The sequence below is a fragment of the Equus caballus genome, chromosome 9 (assembly GCF_041296265.1).
Source record: "Equus caballus isolate H_3958 breed thoroughbred chromosome 9, TB-T2T, whole genome shotgun sequence".
NCBI classification, from domain to species: domain Eukaryota; kingdom Metazoa; phylum Chordata; class Mammalia; order Perissodactyla; family Equidae; genus Equus; species Equus caballus.
In genome coordinates this window covers 80,810,512-80,830,251 of record NC_091692.1, presented here as the reverse complement: position 1 = coordinate 80,830,251, position 19,740 = coordinate 80,810,512, and the positions used below count along the sequence as shown (strand labels likewise).

At 39.9% G+C, this 19,740-nt stretch overlaps 1 protein-coding gene across 13 annotated transcripts in view; it reads right to left on the bottom strand.

The window, feature by feature from the left end:
* Nucleotides 1-19,740, bottom strand: part of TBC1D31 (TBC1 domain family member 31) — an 87,167-nt gene that overhangs the window by 48,744 nt on the left and 18,683 nt on the right. For 2 of the 13 annotated variants that reach the window (XM_070221782.1, XM_070221783.1), the window contains exons 1-4: nt 16,269-16,493; nt 12,030-12,176; nt 8,141-8,256; nt 4,478-4,656 (exon numbers count right to left, since the gene is read on the bottom strand). In XM_070221782.1, coding sequence (XP_070077883.1) covers nt 4,478-4,656; nt 8,141-8,256; nt 12,030-12,176; nt 16,269-16,345 — 519 coding nt within the window. In that variant the 5' untranslated portion in view covers nt 16,346-16,493. Of the gene's footprint in view, nt 1-4,477; nt 4,657-8,140; nt 8,257-12,029; nt 12,177-16,254; nt 16,613-19,740 lie in introns of those variants that run through there. The other 11 variants (XM_070221787.1, XM_070221784.1, XM_001497517.5 and 8 more) reach the window with 10 other exon arrangements.

Below are 19,740 nucleotides of genomic sequence, written 5' to 3'. Positions count from 1 at the left end.
TATTATTACTATAAAAGTTTCAGGGGGCTGTAAGCCATAATTTTCATAACAATAGTTGCAGGCTATTATCATAAACTGTTTTTCTCATACACATATAATAGTATCTCTTTTTTCAATAACAAATAGTGCTAAAAAAACCCCATACATACACATATACATAATGCACAATAGAACACATTGGTTAATGAAAACAATCTACTCAGGGTTAAGACTCAATAAAAATGCTCACTCAACTACGTAAGGTGTTGCTGTCCTTGCCTGACCCAGTTCCTCACTTTTGTCCTTGGCTCACTTTGTCAAAGACAATCTCGGTACATCTTTTGCCAACAGATTCATTACGTAGGAAGACTTCTAACATACAGGTCTCATAGAAAGAATGTGCAACGAATAACCTACAATCTATAAAGAAAACATTAAAAGATGGTTTCAAAACCAATGTCAAAAAAAAGTGACAAAGTTTTCATTATAGTCTGCAATATTTTTCTAGAAAAGTAATAAAGTTTGTTCCTACTGAGAGAAGCAAAAGCTTAAAAGTTAATGAGCATCAAGTGCTATTTTAGGGGCAAGGCTGTGATAGATTATGGCTTACATGATTATTCATTACCAGATCTGTGATTTTAATTGCCAGATTTTAATGATTATAAAATTGTTCCTAATGAATCATGTCATTATTTAGATAGTGTCATCTCTTGACAAACATAAAAAGCTTCGAGAAAACTTCAAAAGTACTAACAAAATGGACTTTTTGGAGGGCTGGGTACAAGGATGGGGCTGCAGATCTCCTTATAAAATATGCAAATCCTAGCTTTCCAATTCATTTTAGAGAAGTACATGAGTTGTTTTCAGAGAAAGAGTTCAGGATAGTAGTAAGAGCAAGTTAAGGTCAAACGTACAACTGAGCAAAAATCTAGTGCGTGCCCAGTGTATAGAGAGACGGAACTAAGTTCAGTAACACACTCTATTAAATGTTTTCTGATATCCATCACAAAACCTTTTCCGATACACACTAAGCCACAGTAATGAGAAATCCCAGGATTTACTCCAAAATTCCTAAAGAAAAAGCTAAATATTCTACCTCCAAGCATCAACAAAAAATTAAAAATTTACGACTGTGAAGACGCGTGACTTGTTTACCTGAGAGGTAGTGTGGTGCAATGGGATGACTTTGGAGCAAGACTGGCTTGGATTCAAATTACAACTCTCTTTAAATTTTTAAAATTTTCTTAAAGATTGGCACCTGAGCTAACATCTGTTGCCAATCTTCTTTTATTTCTTCTTCTTCTCTCCAAAGCCCCCCAGTACATAGTTGTATATTCTAGTTGTCAGTGGCTTTGGCTGTGCTGTGTGGGACGCCACCTCAGCATGGCCTGATGAGTGGTGCCATGTCCGCACCAGGATTGGAACCGGTGAAACCCTGGGCCACTGTACTGGCGCACGCAAACTTAACCACTCGACCACAGGCCAGCCCCAAATGGCAACTCTCTTATAAGCTATGTGACACCGGGCAGGTTACTTAATGTTTCTGAACTTCTGTTTCCCCGTTTGTAAAACGAGGATTATTAGTATCTACATTTTAGGATTATTTAAGCTTAAAAATAGCTACAGAATGTTGGGTACATAGTAAGCATTCAAAAATTGGTATCTATTACTATTAGTGTTAAATTACTGCTATTGCTAGGTACAAAAAACAGTGGCAAGAGGTTGGAGTGGTAGGTTCTTTAAAAACATTTCGAAATCAAAGGTCCATAGTTCTTTATCTGAAATTCTTTGGATCAGATGTGCTCCAGAATTCAGCAATATTTCTGATTTGAGAAAGGTAATACAATGCATACTCTGTAATATTATGTGGAACTCTCAGGTGACCTGTAGCGTCCATACTCAAACATATTAATATTTTAGCTTCATGAAATGCACTTCAGGTTTTACTGCCAAATGAATTCAGGTCAGATGAGATTTTGCCACCAAGTCAGTTATTTAAAAATTTCTGGATGTTTGAATTGCTAATAAGAGATTGTGCATCTATTTAACGTAGTCAAAAGAAAAACAATACAGTTGCCTTACAGATTTTTAAGAAGATCTGTAATTGCGCTGAGATAATCCCATAACAGAGCTAGATCATAAATAACAATAATTGTAGATAATAGTAACAATAACAACAGTAACAGAAACAGCAGCAGCTGCAGCTTTCACAAAGCACTTACTACACGAAAAGCATTGTGCTAAGTGCCTGCACACGACGGGTCACACTCAATCCTGAAACCAACCCTGAAGTGCCATTACTATTTTCATCTTACACATAAATCGCGTATCAAAAATATTTAACACGAATCTGCTCAAGCCTTTAGAATTAAGTTCTAGTTTATAAGAAACACAGGTGAGAGGACAAGTTAAATGATGTAATGAGGGAATAGTAAGACAAATCCAGAGTGTGGGGCATTTTTCAAGACAATTGGTCTGGTCTGTGTCTCAAACAAAACTAATGTCATGGAAAAAAAACGGTGGGAGGCTGTTTTAGATTAAAAGAGCCACCATAAAATGAGACCCATAGCATCACGTGTTACCATATGTTATAAAGAGAAAAAAGATCACAAAAGTTCTACTTAAAATAGAGAAACTGGAATAAAAATACAGGTTTAGTAAAAACTTGATAAGAATAAAAATTTTACTTTAAGATAAGTTTACAATTATTTCCTATTTTCAACAGAATAAGCCAGAAGTGGCAACCACCTGAGCCATCTCCACGTCTTATATAGCCAAGGACCTAAGAATGGTGTTTACATTTTTAAATTATTTCATTTTAGATGGCTGCATAAGTACACACATAATATCCTCAATCTTGCTCTTGGCCTGCAAAACCAAAACTATTTACTATCTGATCCTTTGAGAAAAAGTTTGCTAGTAACTTACAGACTACAATGTTCTGTTATTTTAGAACAATATATATGTGTACTGCATATTATATGCGTACTTATATGACTACTGCATATTATACATCCATTTTCTACATTTAATTTTATTCTTCTATCACTAACATTTGGAGTCTTATTTTTTAAACTAAAATGTCTAAATGACGAAGCAAGGTTAGAATTGGCAACCATCCAGTGTATACTAATTTTAATTTCATGGTAAAAGAACAGATGGTTTTTGTGTCATTTCATAACTCTGTTTCCATTGTGGGTTCAACTCCCAGTGCTCTCTTCTTTGGAATTTAAAATTGAATTTAAGTACTAAAGCAATTAAAGAAGAAAAGACCTACTAAGTCATTTGGCTTAAGTCCCTGATGAATAAGCTAGCTACAACTTTTACCTTTTTTTAATTATTAAAGGCAAACTAAAGAACTCTGGGATTTCCATGGAGACTACAAAACAAATTTGTGGTTGGCATGCACTGCTAGATGTTCATGTTTAATAATCAAGAAATTAAAAGCAACACTGCATGTATAATATAACCCGAGGCAAAATAATTAATCACACGGGAGGCTCAGATGATTCTGAAAACAGTATGTGGTCAATCAAATAGAAAAAAATTAAAGCTTAAGAACAAAAAGATTTTTTTTAAAAAAGTGATATACGTAGCCAATGAAATATTGATCAGTAATAAAAAGGAACAAACTACTGATACACACAACAACATGGATGAATCTCAAAAACATTATGCTAAATGAAAAAAGCTTTACATATACCACTACTGACTGGCTCTATTTACGTGAAATTTTAGAACACACAAAACTAATCTGTGGTGGAAAAACATCAGTGTTTACCTGCGAGGGGATAGGATGGAACTTTCTGGGATGATGGTAATGACAGGTCTGCACAGGTTATAAAGGTGTATGTATTTATCAAAACTTAACAAATGAATACTTAAGATTTGTGCATTTCATTATATATAAATTTTACATCAACAAATACTGAACCCTAGTCAATTAAATGCAGGCTTAAGTATTTATGGGCAAATATACAGATGTCTTCACTTTACTTCAAAACGCAAACAAGAAAAAAAGTGAATTACTGAACAGAGGGAGAGAAAGATAGATAGGTCCATAATATAGTTTAGTAACATATAAATACAGTGAAGGAAAGTATAGTACAGGAACTTGTTAATGGTGGACTATAGATGATGAGTGTCATGAGTCCACTGCGAAATCCTCACAAATCTGCTGCATGTCTGAAATTTTTCATAACAAAATTTTGGGGCGAGGGTTTAAAAACTAAAACAAACCCAATCAGCTAAATAAAAACTATCATCTCACTAAAGCTGAAGTTACAGACTACAATAATAACTGGAAAAAAAAAAAAGAAGAAAAGCTCAGTAAGTTATAAACTGCAGCCACAGGCAACATTTTCAGTTCTGCAGGCCACTTCGCTTTGCTTGTGGCAGAGTTATGAGAACATAGATACGTGGGACAAAGTGAATCATCACTCTTATATCATCTATAAATCCTGCTCACCAAGAACGAGCCCGAGAAGCCCTCACTGACCTTTTGTATACCCACAGACTGGAGAATATTCAGCTTCCGCTTCCTCTGAAAGGTGTCCAAGTCCCAGAGCTGTGCCGTATCAGAGGAAGTGGTGATGGCATACCTCCCCGATGCATGCACGGAGATCGAAAACACTGACGACTCATGGCCTCTCATCCAGCTAACCAGCTCCTTGGTGACTGAGGGGAAAAGTACAACAGACAGACAGGTGCAACACTATGTATCACCCAAGAACTGATTCAACTGATGGCCAGGTACTACACGAGGCACCTCCACTGACACCCACAGAAATGGAAGGCTGTGGCTAGGTGATAAGCTGCACTGTGGGACACATTAGTAATGTGTGTATCATGGAGGTATAAGGAGATGAGGCTGACAAAGGGTTTAAGAACAGCCTTAAATGCAACACTAGGGAGTTCGGGCTTTCTCGTGTGAGTAATGGTTTCATGTTGAGGAGCACCAGTTCTGGTCTGTGTTTTAGAAAGAGCACTCTGAAGACATATGGTAGATATACTGGAAAGGGGGAAGAGATTAGTCAAGACAACTCATTTATTTGCTGCTGTAGTAATCCAGGCAGGAGATAAGCAGGGTCTAAACTAAGAATGTGGCAATGGAGAAAGGAAGAAATTAGAGCTAGGAAGGAGAAAAATCAAAGGGGTTAGTGATCAAATGGATGGGTTAAGATACAAGAGGAGTTAAGACTCCAGCGGTTCCAGTTTAGCTCTGGAAACAGATGGTGATACTATACTATTAAACGAGGTAAGAAACACATAAGGAGGAACAGATTTAGCAGTGTGGGAAGAAGAGACGAATTTGATTTCTAACATTGATTCTGAGGTGCATGTGTGTGTGTACATGTGCATGTCACAAACAAGCAGAGGAAACAGGCTGGTAGGGAAAATGTCAAAAACTATTCATGATAATTATCAATGTGTAGTAAAATTACAAGTGATTTTTAGTTTCTCTTTACATTTTTCTGTGTTTCCAAAGTTTTCGACAGTGGACATGTTTTGCTTTTACGATCAGAATTTTTTCCTCCAGAAAGATGGAATTGAGGAGAATAGTCAGAAAGCAAGATGTAAATCTGGGAAACATTAAGATACAAAGTAGGTCAAAACTGAAGACGGAGGAACAGATAAACCCTTAGGGAGAGGGTAGTGGTTCCAAACATCAGTGTAAAGTCTGGCATTAATTAATGACCAAGTTCTCATTGGCCCTGAGTAAAATGAGAAAAATTAGGATCATGTAATGAGCTTTTCATAAAGCTAAATTTTAAAGTACTGGCTTTTAATTTTGTATTATATCCGTATAAGGTTATGTTTAAGAAATCCCTTGGTTTATAAAATGAAGTTCTATTGTTTTTTCCAATGTCAATTAGCAAAATCAAAAGCTAACAACCTGTGTGGGTTCCTCTACTTTTTCTTTTTAATTGGGTCAAAAATCCAGAAGTCTAGAAACTACTAGAAGAATCCAGGAGAGAGACAACTAAGCAGCAGCCGGAAAGGCAGGAGGAGAACCCAGAGAGAGAGGAGTAGGAAGACTAAGACTCCTAAAGTAACCCAAAGTGGTAAACGCTACTGAGAAGCAGGGTGAAACGCACAAAGAGGATCTAAACAATCAGCGGCTACTAATGACCTGGGAGCTGGAAGCCTCAGCAGCATGGAGTGGGGGGAGCAGGAGTCAGAATCCACTGATGGATGCTGTGAAGCAGCAGGATGTGGCAGTGACGAAAGAGGGAGGTGGAGACAACATCTAAGGAAGGGGCTTCAATGGGGGGGGGGGTTCAATAAGACTGAAGAGACTACCAACAGAGGAACTAAGAAGAGAGGAAAAGAGAATGGGTGAAATCCAAGGAAAGCAATCCCAGATGAGGATAAAGACTTAGTTTTTCAGAAATTCTGTGACAGTAGTGTTTGTAATACCAAAAACTGGAAACAGTTTAAAGGCCCAAAGTAGGTTACAGGTTAAATAATTATAGTACTGTAAACATCTATAGAGTAGAATATTAGGTACTGATTTTAAATATACTATATTAATTTTCTATGAGGCTTAGAAAATGATTCCACAAAACAATATAGATAGGATGATCATATATTTGTTAGAAAAGGTCTATGCATAGAAAACAGACTGGAAAGAGAGGTCCCTGTTATAAAAACACTGACTGCATCTCTGGACATCCTGAAGCATGACTGCTTTTCCTTCCTGCGTGGACAGTGAGAGAGGAGCAGTGATTAAGAGCAGGGACCCCGCAGCTAGACTACAGATGAGGAATCCTGGCTCTACCGCTCACAAGCTATGAGACCTAGGTCAAGTTACTTCTGCGCCTCGGTTTCCACATCTGCAAAATGGGGAAAACAGTATCCATTTCCAAGGGTTATTATGATGACTAAAATTAATTAATATGTATAGTCATAGAGCAATACTTGGTGAAGAGTAAATACTATATAAGTGTCTGCTATCACTATTATTACTATTGTTATTATCATTTATATATCTTTCTAAATATAACAATTACTTTAATAACAAGAAAAAACAATACAATTGAGATTTATTTGTTTTTTTGAGGAAGACTGTTGCTGAGCTAATACCTGTTCCCATCTTCCTCTATTTTATGTGGGATGCCACCACAGTGTGGCTTGACAAGTGGTGCTAGGTCCGCACCCAGGATCCGAACCTGCAAACCCTGGGCCACTGAAGCAGAGCATGTGAACTTAACCACTATGCCACTGGGCTGGCCCTGAGATATTTTTTTTTTGCTAATAAGAGCTTCATTTTAGAGAACTCTAAGTTCCCTATTAAAAAACACAATGTTGTATAAAATACACAGGTTATATTAAAAAATATTATTCTTGTATCTGTGCAGTAAGGAGTCTGGCCCTCAAAGAGAGGTCTTTGGCCCCTCTGGCCTTTGTCCAGCCTCCTGGGAGGCAACCTCTAAAACCCTGGGGTTTCCTCAGTGATAGGAGTGTCTGTCATTCCTGGTAGGTCCTCAGACCTCACAGCAGATGGCATGTGCTAAGGAGTGAACCTCAGAGTCGGGGCTGGCCACACCAGAGAGACCAACCATGTGAGTGATTAGAAGGTTGGGGCTGGGGCCACGTGATATCAGCCCGACCTCCAGAGAGGAGGAGGGCTGGAAATTGAGTTCCACCAAGTAGGCAACAATCCAATCAATCACTCGTATGATTAGGAGCCTCAGTAAGAACTCTGGATATCACAGCTTGGGTGAATGTCTTGGTTTGGCAATACTCAGTGCAGAGGGCTACACACCAATGCCGAGGGTAATGTGTCCCTGAAGACAACAGAGGCTTCTCCTTTGGGAGCCTCCCAGATTCCACCCTATGCTTCTCTTTCTTTGGCTGGTTCTAATTTGTATCCTTTAGCTACATTAAAACTACTATAATCATAAGCATAGTGCTTTTCTGAGTTCTGTGAGTCATTCTAGTGAACTATCAAACCTGAGGGTAGTTGTCGGGAACCTTGAATTTGCAGCCAGCTGATCTGACATCAGGGTGGCCCTGGGACCCCCAAACTTGTGGTTAGTGTCTGAAGTGAGGTCCGTCTTATGGGGACTCTCCCAAACTGTACAGATTGGCAAACTCCTTGCGGTACTTCAGTCTACATTTTACTCTGCTTCAAAAGGTAAACAGGAGGAATTCTTACCTGTATCGAAACATTTAACAGAATAATCAGCTAATGCCACAAGGAATTCAGACTTCCTATGGAGATTAAAGGCCAGAGCTGTGCAAGCTTGTGCTGTTCGCTGAACAAGATTAAACCTAGTAAGAGATGACTGCATTAGTATCAGAAATTCTTCCAATAATCATAAATTTTACATTGAGGAATCCTTAGAGATGAAGAAAATAAAACCCAGAAAAATGAGCTCCCACTTTGGTAGGCCAAAACCAGATGATGAAGAACGCCAGGCGCCATGTAAAGGCTCTTGGATTTTACTCACGCGAATGGGAGCCGTCAAAAGTTTGCAGCACAGCAGAATTATGAGCAGGCATGTCTTTTAGGAAGATGATTCTGGCAGGAATGGCAAACGGATAGCGCAAGAAAGAAGAAGAGATTATTAAGACAGCAAGCTGCTACAGAGAATCTCAACCAGAGTTAGGGGCATAAAATAGAAAGGGCTAATAAGAGAGGCGTCGAAGTCAAGCGGAAAGAGACTTGGTGATGTGTCAGATATGGCATGAAGAGGGAAGAATCAAGAATTCCTCGGGTGTAAAATGAAGAATACCTATCTCATAAGTTTGTTGTGACGATAAAATGAAATGATATACAAGTGCTTAGCAGAGTTCGTGGCAAAAACTGGAATTTAATTTACCAAAAAAATTAAGTTTTCAAGCTTGGGCAAAGGGGAACAAGTTTGAGAGTAGGAAATAATAAGCCTGGTTATAAACATGTTGAGTTTAAGGCCTTTGCAGAACATTTAGAGCTGTGCTGTCCAAAAGAAATATAATGAGGGCCACATGTGTAACTTAAAATTTTCTAGGAGCCACATTAAAAAAGTAAAAAGAAACAAGTATAATTAATCCTAGTAACATATTTTATTTAACTCGGTATATATCTAAAATATTATCATTTCAACATTTAATCAATCAAGAAATTATTAAGGCGATAGTTTACATTCTTTTTTTTTTATACTAAATCTTCAAAACCCAAAATTTATTTACACTAACACCACATCTCAGTTTGGACCAGCCGTCTTTCAAGGTCTCAAGAGTGACATGCAGCTGGTGGCTACCACACTGGACGGTCCAATCTAGAAGGTATCCAGTAGGAACAGAAGTGATCTGAGTTAATAGCATTTAGAGGGTAGCTGAAGCCTGAGGCTGGGTGGTGGTGAGAATATCAAAGGGAAGCCATGGAGTATGGAAGGAAGCAGGCCCAGGGCAGACGCCTGTGGAGCACAAACGATAAAGGGGTAGGCACCGGGGCAAGAGTCAGCAAAACAAGGGAAAAATGGCAAGAGAGGTAGAAAATCAGGAAAGAGTTGTACCTTGAAGCCAAAGAAAAAACTATCAGGGGGGGAGGGGAAGACAAGAGTGTTTAATACTTTAGTAAGATGAGAATGCAGAGACCATTGAATTAGGCATTAGGAAGAGTTTGAGGGAGCCCACTGTAGTGGGCTTTAGAATCAGACAGGCCTGGTTTCAAGTATCAGCTCTGCCATTTACTCCTCTGCTCAGCCATGAATAGTCATACAGAGAAAAGGGACAGGGGACAAAATAAAAGGAACACTCATGGTGCGAAGTCCCAGAGGAGGCTGTAGAAGATAGAGATTAGCACTGGAAGAAATTAGGATCACCTATTTTTATGAATAAGGTAGCAGAGAAGCAGGGATGGTGAAACTCACAGATGTACCTGAGACCGTGGCTGGGGAGGAGGAAAGGAGGAAGCTTGCAGGCATCTATGTTCTCAGGAATTAGGAGGCTAGGCAGTCAGAATAAAAGTAGAGTGAAACACAAGGAAATTGGTAGCGGTTTGGAATACTCAGAGGAGAATGGGAAAAGCAAGTAATGACAGACAAGCAAACGAAGTGCTAAGCATTGCTGATGCTGAAGTTCATTATTCTATAGAGTCAATCAACAATTGTCTGATTTTGTTTAGCAGTGGCAGCAAAGAAAAGACAGTTGTATTGATTAAAGATTGGGAATTGGCAGGGTAGGCTGGGCAAGAGTAAAGCATGGGAGAATTTTTGGTAAAGAAGAGAATTTTTTTGGTAAAGAGCAGAAACAAAGATTAACAGATTTCTACCTTGTAAGTCAGAGATAAATAAATCATATATGACCTCTTCTTTTCCTGAACTATTTGAGAATAAGTTCCCAAGATTAGGTTTCCCACAAACAAGGAAAGTCTCCCATATAATCAACCTATAACAATCAAAATCAGGAAATTTACATATTACCACCATCAAATCCTTAACTCCCCATTCGATTTTGCCCGTTGTCCCAACAATGTCTTTTAGAGTAAAAGGATCAGTCCAAATTCATGCCTTTGTCATGGCTCTAATCTCCCTCAATCTGGACTAGTTCTCCAGTCTTTCGACAGCTTTCATGACCTTGACCCTTGTGAAGATTACAGGCCGGTCTTGTTAAACAATGCCCCGCCCTTAATTTAGCTTTGTCTGGTGATCCCACCGATTAGATTCAGTGTGCATGTCTTTGGCAGAATATCACAGAAGTGACCTGTATTCTTTTTGCTGCATCCGATCAGGTGGCATGCACATTTTGATTTCTCTCACCACTGTTTATATTAACTTTAATCATTTCATTAAGGTGGTGTTTGCCAGGCTTCTTCACTCTTACTTCCTCTGTAATTAATAAGTATTTTGTGGGGAGGTACTTTGCTAATATGCAAATATCTGTTCCCACTAAACTATTTGTTTGTTTATTGATTGCAGCATGAAGTCATGGATTTCTACTTTATCGAATGGGTTTTGACCCATTAGTATCATTATTTATTCTGATGCTCAAATTGTCTCCAGTATGGCCAGAGGGAGCTCCATCAAGCTGACACTTGTGTACTTTTGACACATCCCCCTCATTCTTTAAACAATCCCTTCTTTCTGGCTATAAAATGTAGGGGTATCTTGTACTTTCCCTGCCTCCATCCTGAAACTGGCCACTCCTGCAAGGATTCCTGACTCGTTTCAGCAGAGTTTAGTGGTATTTAGAAAAGGAGAACTGGGCACTGAGTATATTCACTGCTACTGGGGTGCTGTTGCTTCTGGGCCCTCTGAGTGGACAAAGCTAGGGAAATATACATACATATAATTCATTCATTCTCTCACACACCCCCCTCCATTTTTATGTCTTGCTATATATATTCAAAACCAAGAGTTCACAGTGATACATCCAACTCCAATCCAGTCCCACGTTCATTCTAGTTTTCTTTTCTCTCTTTCCATATTTGTAACTCCTCTTTCCAACAGTGAGAAATCTGCCCCCATTATCCTCAACATATTTACTCATTTGATCAAAGCCCGCTGTCTTTCCCATGACTGCCTCATCCCTGCACAGACACCTTCTGACCCCATGGCCAGGCCGATGCAGCTCTCTCTCCTGCCTACCCCGGCTGCACGGATGCCTAGGCTGGTCAATCCCACCTAATTGCTTTTGGACTAAATTGTTAGCAAAGAAAGAGCAGAGAAAGAGGAGTGAGGAATGGTTTTTCAAAGTTCCTGGATCTGGTATACCGTGACAAGAACATACAAAAGGAAACTGTGTTCTTTCTAAATTGCCTAATGAAGTACCAGATATTAACAGATAAGTTAGGAACAACGAATTTTCAAATTTAAGGAAAAACAAGCTACTAGAGATACTGTTAAACCAGTACTTTAATTCTCTAAAAAAATCTAATCATATTATCTTTCTCTCCTTTCCTACTATCTTCCATCAGCACTTATGACAGTTTTTCACAAGGTACTTGAAATATAGCAAGAACCTCATAAATCTTTCTGAACAAATAATAAATAGCAGGTACTAAAATAGTCAGTGAATTAATAACTTGTTAAATAAGATAAAAATCAAAACTATCTGCGTACCTGTTTCCATACAAGTCAAACACATAGATATTTCCTTGATGGTCGCCAGCAAGTAAGCAATCACCTGAGCTATCAAAAGCCACATTCAAAAATCGCAGAACTTTGGGAAGGTAATCAGAAGTGTTGTGAATGATGTTCACTATAATTCTGTCAAAAAAACCAAAACACATTAAATTCTATGTCAACAATTACTTAATATTATGAAAAATATGGCTTCTGTTGCATACTTCACTAATTTTGAAGTTTTCTGGCCTATTCATTCCTCCCTCTCCGGCTGCCGCTCCTTTTCCTGTCCTAGAAGCAACCCTACGATGATTTCTGAAAATCGTTCAGAAAGTTATTCATGATCAAAGTAGCTACTGTTCATTTATTCAGTAAATATCTGAAAACTCACTATGTGTCAGACACTGAATAAGCCGGGAGCCAAGAGTAATTGATAGACGTGGGCCCTGCCTCACAGAGCTTTCAGTGTAGTGGTAAAGACAGACATTAAAAAAATAACACACATACATGAACAGATTTATAACATGGGATTTAAGTGACTGACAACAATAGACTTTGATAAGAGAATGTATTCTAGATCGAGCAGTTGTTACATTAAGCAACGGACACATTAATCTTGCTAAAAATTATGTAATTAGTGAAAAGTAGGGAGTTATATATAAATCACAAGCTACCAGATGTAACAAAAATTTCAATTCAATATCCTAATTTAAGACATCCTAGTGAGATTTTATTTTTGTGATACGGAGGGCTTCAGCATGAATTAAGTGTACATGAGTTTTAGTTTTATTTCTAATATATTTACCATAATACCCTCGAAGGTGAGCTTGCTGAGCACAGGGACCCTGTTTGCCCATCACTGGATCCCACACCTTGGCCTGCACTTGGCACACAACACACAAGCACTCACAACATGCCTGCTGAACGGATGAGCGCTTTAAGAAGTCACTCTTTTAAAATCCATATTTATCACACTTCTATTCAAAAGATTAAGAAAGTTTACCAAAAACAGAAAAGGAAAACTTACACACAGGAATAAAAAATGAACACACACTAAAATATTAACAGCAGTCGTCTGTGAGTAATAGAAATACGGCCAATTTTTTCCCCCTTCTACTTTTCTGTATTTTACACATATTCTTTAACGATCACATTCTGCTTATTTTGTTTATAACAGAAAACACAAACTTTATTAAGAACATGCAGCTATATTTGTCTAAGGTTACTATCTTTTGAGAGGAAGATCACGTACCATGAATGTGCTGAAAAGAAAACTTCATAAAACTTGCAGCACAGAATAACTAACTCCTTAAAACAATACATGTGTATATATTTGGTGCACAAAGATCAGCATAATCCCATTCTATATTGCAACAATAGTTTTTAAATCATAAACAATGATCTTAATTGACTTTTTGTGAATTTCTGAATTTTAATATTAGAAACGTCTATTTCCTCATTATCCCTTCATTGAGGCATGCTAAATTGAATTAAGTGTATTAAACATTTTCTTCAGTTTATCTAAGCATAAGGCTTTTCAGACTCATTTTGGGGAAACCGCAAACTTCTTACAATGCTATTTTTATCTGGTCCCTGACAAAGATCCTTGGCTTGAGCAAACGTGAGTCAGGTGCCTGAACCCTCTTCTAGGCCCATCTGCACACTTCCTTATGAAACCTAGTTTCAGCAAGAACCCTGCTCAGTGAGTTTAACCAGAACCCCCTACCCCTGCTACTTGATCACCCTTGACATCCCATCAGGTTCCTCACCCTTCACCACCTTCCAGGGGATGTCTGCTCCCCCTGGACCGTCTTCAGCAAGAATCCAGCTCGTCAGTTTAGCCAGGACTTCCTTACCCCAGAAGTTTCCTTTTAGAAAGTTTCCATCCACTGACCTTCACTCTGCTCCTTGGCTCTAAGTTCCCGCTGGCCCATGCTGTATTCGGATTGTACCCGGCTCTATACTGAGGTCTCTTTTCCCCCATTGAAATAGTCCTGAATAAAATGTGTTTTCTACCACTTAAACTACTGTCCAGCTCTGTTTTCTCTTTGAGATCCCCAAGAGGGGGTAAAATAAACGTCCTGAACTGGCAAGTAATAAAATCAGAATGTTCCCTGGTGACTAAACTCAGAGCAAGTGACTAGCCCTCCAGTCTTTTTTCTGTAACATTTACTATGTTTGAATTACAAAATTACATGATCATTGTTAAAATGTGGAAATACAGGAAACACCAAAAAATAAATAAAATTGATTATAATCCTACCATCTAGGTACAATTACAATTAATAGCAACATTCTGTCCTTCTGATTGTTCATATAAATCACACACACAAGTATTTATTTTGCAGCAACGTCTTTCCATTGCTCACAGGTGGCCTGACAGAGTTCTTCAGTCGTTAAACATAATAAAAACATCAACTATTGACTGAACACCCAGATGCATGGGACTATTTTAAAGTCTTCATAATGCCCTAAGATAACCCTGGCTCGTAGGTGTGATGACCTTCACTTCCAGTCTTAGCGATTAACTTGCCTAAGGTCGCAGAGCTAGTAAACAGACTTTGACTTCAACTAAAGTCCATCTGACGCCACGGTCAGGGCTCCTTGCCTCTCTCAACTCCATAACAAGGGGTTTCAATGAACAAAAAGAAAGCTATGCTTTAGTGGAAGAAGCAAATAAGGATATTTGCATAATGAACTTTTCTTTCATTTTCTGAATCTTGCATGTTTTATATTTTATAACAAGAGAAAGAATTACTGTAGGTTGGCAATGACTTTTAGAACATTTTGAGAACATTAGAACTAGGGTTGTTATTTACATAAACTCCAAATTTGGAAATGAAAAGCCCTACTCTACAGAAAAATTTGTATTCAATGGAAGTGAGGGACACCAGCATTGTTAGGGGGCTGACAGCAGCCAGAAACCAAACAAGCTGCTAGTACAAGGCTGGGCCCTGAGCTTTGGGCACACATAGCTGGCACCTAAAGTCTGTTGATTTGTTGAGGAGCAACCAAAGGATCAACAGGAAAATCACTAGAACTCTGAAACAGGAACTGAAGCGATACAGCAAAGTTGTGATTGGCACCACTTTGGGGCACAGGCTTCCATTAAAGTCACACAAGAGAGGCTGAGCCTCAAACAGGACAGATAACTGGGAACAGAATGAAAAGAAGGGCTGAGGGAGGAGCGATGAATAGGCAGAACACAGAGGATTTTTAGGGCAGTGAAACTACTCTACAGGATACTAGAATGGAGGACACGTCATTACACATTTGTCCAAACTCATAGAATGTACAACCACCAAGAGCCAGCCCTAATGTAAACCATAGACTTCAGGTGATAATGATCTGTCAAAGTAGGTTCATCAGCTGCAACAGATGTACCACTCTGGTGGGAGATGTTGATAATGGGGGAGGCTATGCATGTGTTGGGGGGGGGGGGTACACGGGAAATCTCTATACCTTTGCTCAGTTTTGCTGTGAACCTAAACTGTACTAACAAATAAAGTCTATTTAAAGAAAAAAAAGCAGCGGCGCTGGCTATACCTGAAGGCCCTCCTGCATTGTAGAAAGTGCACCTCTGCCTCCGACACAAACAGGCTAAAATACAAACTCCAGAGAACTAGAACTTTGTTTTGTTACGCTGCAGTCCCCCAGCACTTAGAAACTTGGCACATAGTAGGCGCTCAGCAAATAGCTGATGGATGCATGCTTGTCTGAACACACAATGATTTAAGGATGGATAAACTGCAGCATTTGGAAGAAAGAGAGAAGCGCACTAGTCTCCTCCCCCCGCATCCGTTCCTCCTCTTGCGCTCCTTTCCAGCTGCAACAGATATTTACTGAGCATCTACTACGTGCCAGCATCTACTACATAGGGGTACTATGATCAGGGCAGGCAGAGTCCTGGCATCACCGGAAGCGCAAGTTCTCTCACGTGATCTGAGGACCACCCGCCTCCTGCTTCAGGCTGAACCCGACCAGACCCCTGCCCCCAGGGCTGGGAAGGGGGTCGCTGCGGATCGTGGCATCCACAGCACACGAGACTCAGGTTACCTGCGTGTGCCGAGGTCACTCAACCCAGGGATCCGGGGCAGCGTCGGAGCCAGAACCTTAACCTCCAAACCCCCTAGACCCTCCCCAACTGCACCTCAAATGCCTCTCCGTCGACGCGGGTCCGCCCTCCCCGGCCCCCATGCCCCTCCACAGCCCGCGCCCTCACGCCACGGCCTTTACCCGTCCCGAGTGGCCGGGGACGGCTTGCGGTGCCATATCTTGCCGCTCTCCTTGTTGCCCAGGTCCGTGCTCTGCATGTCGAAGGCCCGCCGCGCCTCCGCGGGCACAGCGCACAACTGTCCCGGCTCCTTCCCGGCAGGCCCCGCGCTCCCGGCCCGGGAAACTTAAGAGCCGACAGCGGCGGCCCAGGTCCCCGTGGACCGTACCAACCGCGCGCAGGACGCCGGCCTTTCTGTTTACAACCAATCGGAAGGCGGTTTCCTCCCAAACTGCCCAGGCGACCCCTCCCGCTCTGGACAATGGAATCGGCCAACGACCTTCTCTTAGACTCCGCCCCTTTTTGCGGTCCGTCCCCGGGGACCCAAAGCCTTCTGGGAGTCGTAGTTTTCTGCAGATGGAACGTGGTCGTGAAGAATCGCCTTGGGAATTTTGCATTCTGGGCGCCTCGCAGGGTTTTAGGGTACCAGCGGAGGCAACAAAAGTGATTTTCTCGTCTGGTCCCTGCATTCCGTTCTAAATTGCGTTTGGGGATTAAGGAATTGTAGAGACAGGCAGTAGAGAAGCAAGGACCTAAATGTGTTGAGAATTGAGAAATTCTTTTTACAGAACATTCAGACTCCCAAGAACCTTATAGATTAGTCCACTCTTCTTGACCTTCTCACCATCGTCCTGATTATTTTTTCAATTCTGTAATCTAACAAGAGCTCCAGTATTATGGTGTCCAGTCCACCGATCACTGTCCAGAAAAGTAACAACGTCATCAACAACCAGTTGCATTGACGTTACAGAGTTCTTTTTTGTAAAAATTCACTTAGTACTTCAATGGTGCTTACTAGGTATAGAGCACTGTTCTAAGTGCTTTTCAAAGATCGACTCATTTAATTAACGTAATCCTCATAGTGAACCTACAACATTGGTGGTACTGTTACTCCCATTTTTAGTGCTCTATGAGGTTGTGTGTTAGTTTCTGGAGACAGTAATAAATTACCAAAAACTTCATGTTGTAAGTCAACAGAAATTTATTCTCTCACAGTTCTAAAGGCCAGAGTCTGGAATCAAGGTGTTGGCAGGGCTGCTCCATCCAGAGGCTCTAGGGAAGATGTCGTTCCTTGCCTTTTCCAGCTTCTGGTGCTTGCTGGCTTCCTTGGCTTGTGACCACATCACTGCATTCTTTGCTTCCATCTTCACATCGCCTTGTCTTCTCCTTCTGTCTCAAATCTCCTCTGGTTTTCTCTTCTAAGAACACCTGTCATTGGATTTAGGGCCCACCTGGATAATCCAGGATGAACTCTCCTCAAGATCCTTAACTTAAGTACACTTGCAAACACCCTTTTTCCAACTAAGGTAATATTCACAGGGATTAGCATGTGAACATATATTTTGGGGGCCCACCATCCAACCCACTACAGGTAGCTACTTCTAGTATCCCCATTTTGCAGACAAGGAAATTGAGTCAGAGGGAGAGCCAGGATTAGAACTTTAGTCTTTTCATTCTTGGTCCCCATGTTTTTCTATGACAGAAAAATGACTTAAAAGATTTATATGGGAGCCAGCCAGTGGCGTAGTGGTTAAGTTCAGCACACTCCACTTCAGCAGCCTGGGTTGGCAGCTTCAGATCCCTGGCAAGGACCTACAACACTTGTCAGCCATGCTGTGGCAGTGACCCACATAGAAAGTGGAAGAAGATAGGCACAGATGTTAGCACAGAGCTAATCTTCCTCACGCAAAAAAAAAAGAGGATTAGCAATGAATGTTCGCTCAGGGCTAATCTTCCTCAGGAAAAAAAAATTATGTGGCTGTGATATTTAAAAAGCTCAAACTCTATCAGAAAAGCAAAACTCTCAAAAAAGTTGACCAATGCAGCTTTTAAAACTTTTAATATTGTTACCAAGGGGTAGCTTGAACAGACCAGACAACTTTTAATAACCTATTGTAGAAGAGACAGCCACATCCCTCATTTTTGTTTATTGGATTTAAGATGGTGATAAACTACATGTATGAATGTTTGTATTCCTATTCAGGAAACTTAGGGTGTTAAGTTTATGGGCACCTAACTTGAAACACAGGTTCTTTCCCAAATTTCTATCCCACTCTGGTCATCAAACAATGTTTTTATCGGTAGTAGAGACAGATCTGCTGAATGATTTCCTTAACTACTGTCCTTTATCCTGCCTGCAGCTCAGCTTGTATGAGCTATCACAGATCATGTGACCATCTTATTCAATTGTGATGAAGAGGTTTCCATGTTACTTTGCACTTATCTTTGGATTTAGTTGGGCCAAATCTAAAAGTCAGGCAGGCAACTGAAGAGAGATGTACCCACGGCTGCCAACCTTCTATTCATTATAATCTCCCAATTTTTATAACCCAAGTTGGTAAACCATTGATAGTTCCTTTCTGAATCACTACTCAGTCAGTAACTGACGCAGCCTATACATTTTTTGTTTCAGCTTTATTGAGGTGCAATTGACATTCAATAAACTACACATATTTAAAGTGCATATTTTAATGTTTTGACATAAATATACCCCTGTGAAACCATTATCATAACCAAGATAATGAACATATTCATCACCCTAAAGGTTTCCTCCTGCCTCTTTGCAATCTCATTTTATCTCCACCCCACCTTGCCCACAGGCAACCACTGATCTGTTTTCTGTCTTTTAGATTAGTTAATATTTTCTAGAAATTGGTGTAAATGGGTCCTAAACTATGTACTCTTTTTCAAATGTATTCTGGCTTGTTTCATTCAGTGTAATTATTTTGAGAGGCAACTATGTTGTTGGCTGTATCAGCAGTTCATACATTTTTCTTGATGAGTGGTATTCCACGGTATTGATCCACCACAATTGGTTTATCCATTCACCTGTTGATGAATGTTTGGATTGTTTCCAGTTTTTGGCTACTACAAAGAAAGCTGTTATGAACATTCCTGTATAAGTCTTTGTATGAACATATGCTTTCATTTCTGTTGGGTAAATTCCTAGAATTGGAATGACTAGGCCATATGGTAGATGTAGGCTGAACTTTTTAAGAAAGCATCAAGCATTTTCAAAGTAGTGGTGGCCTTTTACATCCCCACCAACAGTGTAGGAGAGTTCCAGGTGCTCCACATCTGTGATGAGTCTTTGTAACTACAGCCATTCTAACAGTACAGTGGTACCTCAAGGGGATTTTAATTTCCATTTCTGGAATGACTAATGATGTTCAGCATCTTTTCATGTCGACATTTGCCTTCTTCTTATATCATTGGTGAAGCATCTGTTCAAACTTTTGCCCAATTTTTCATGGGACTGTTTGTTTTCTTATTATTGAGTTTTGAGGGTTCCTTATATATTCTGGATACAAGCTCCTTTTCTCCCAGTCTGTGGCTTGTTTTTTCATTCTCTTAACAGCGTCTTTCAATGAGTAGAAGATATTAATGTTGATGAAGATCAACCTATCAATGTTTTCTTTTATGGATTGTGGTTTC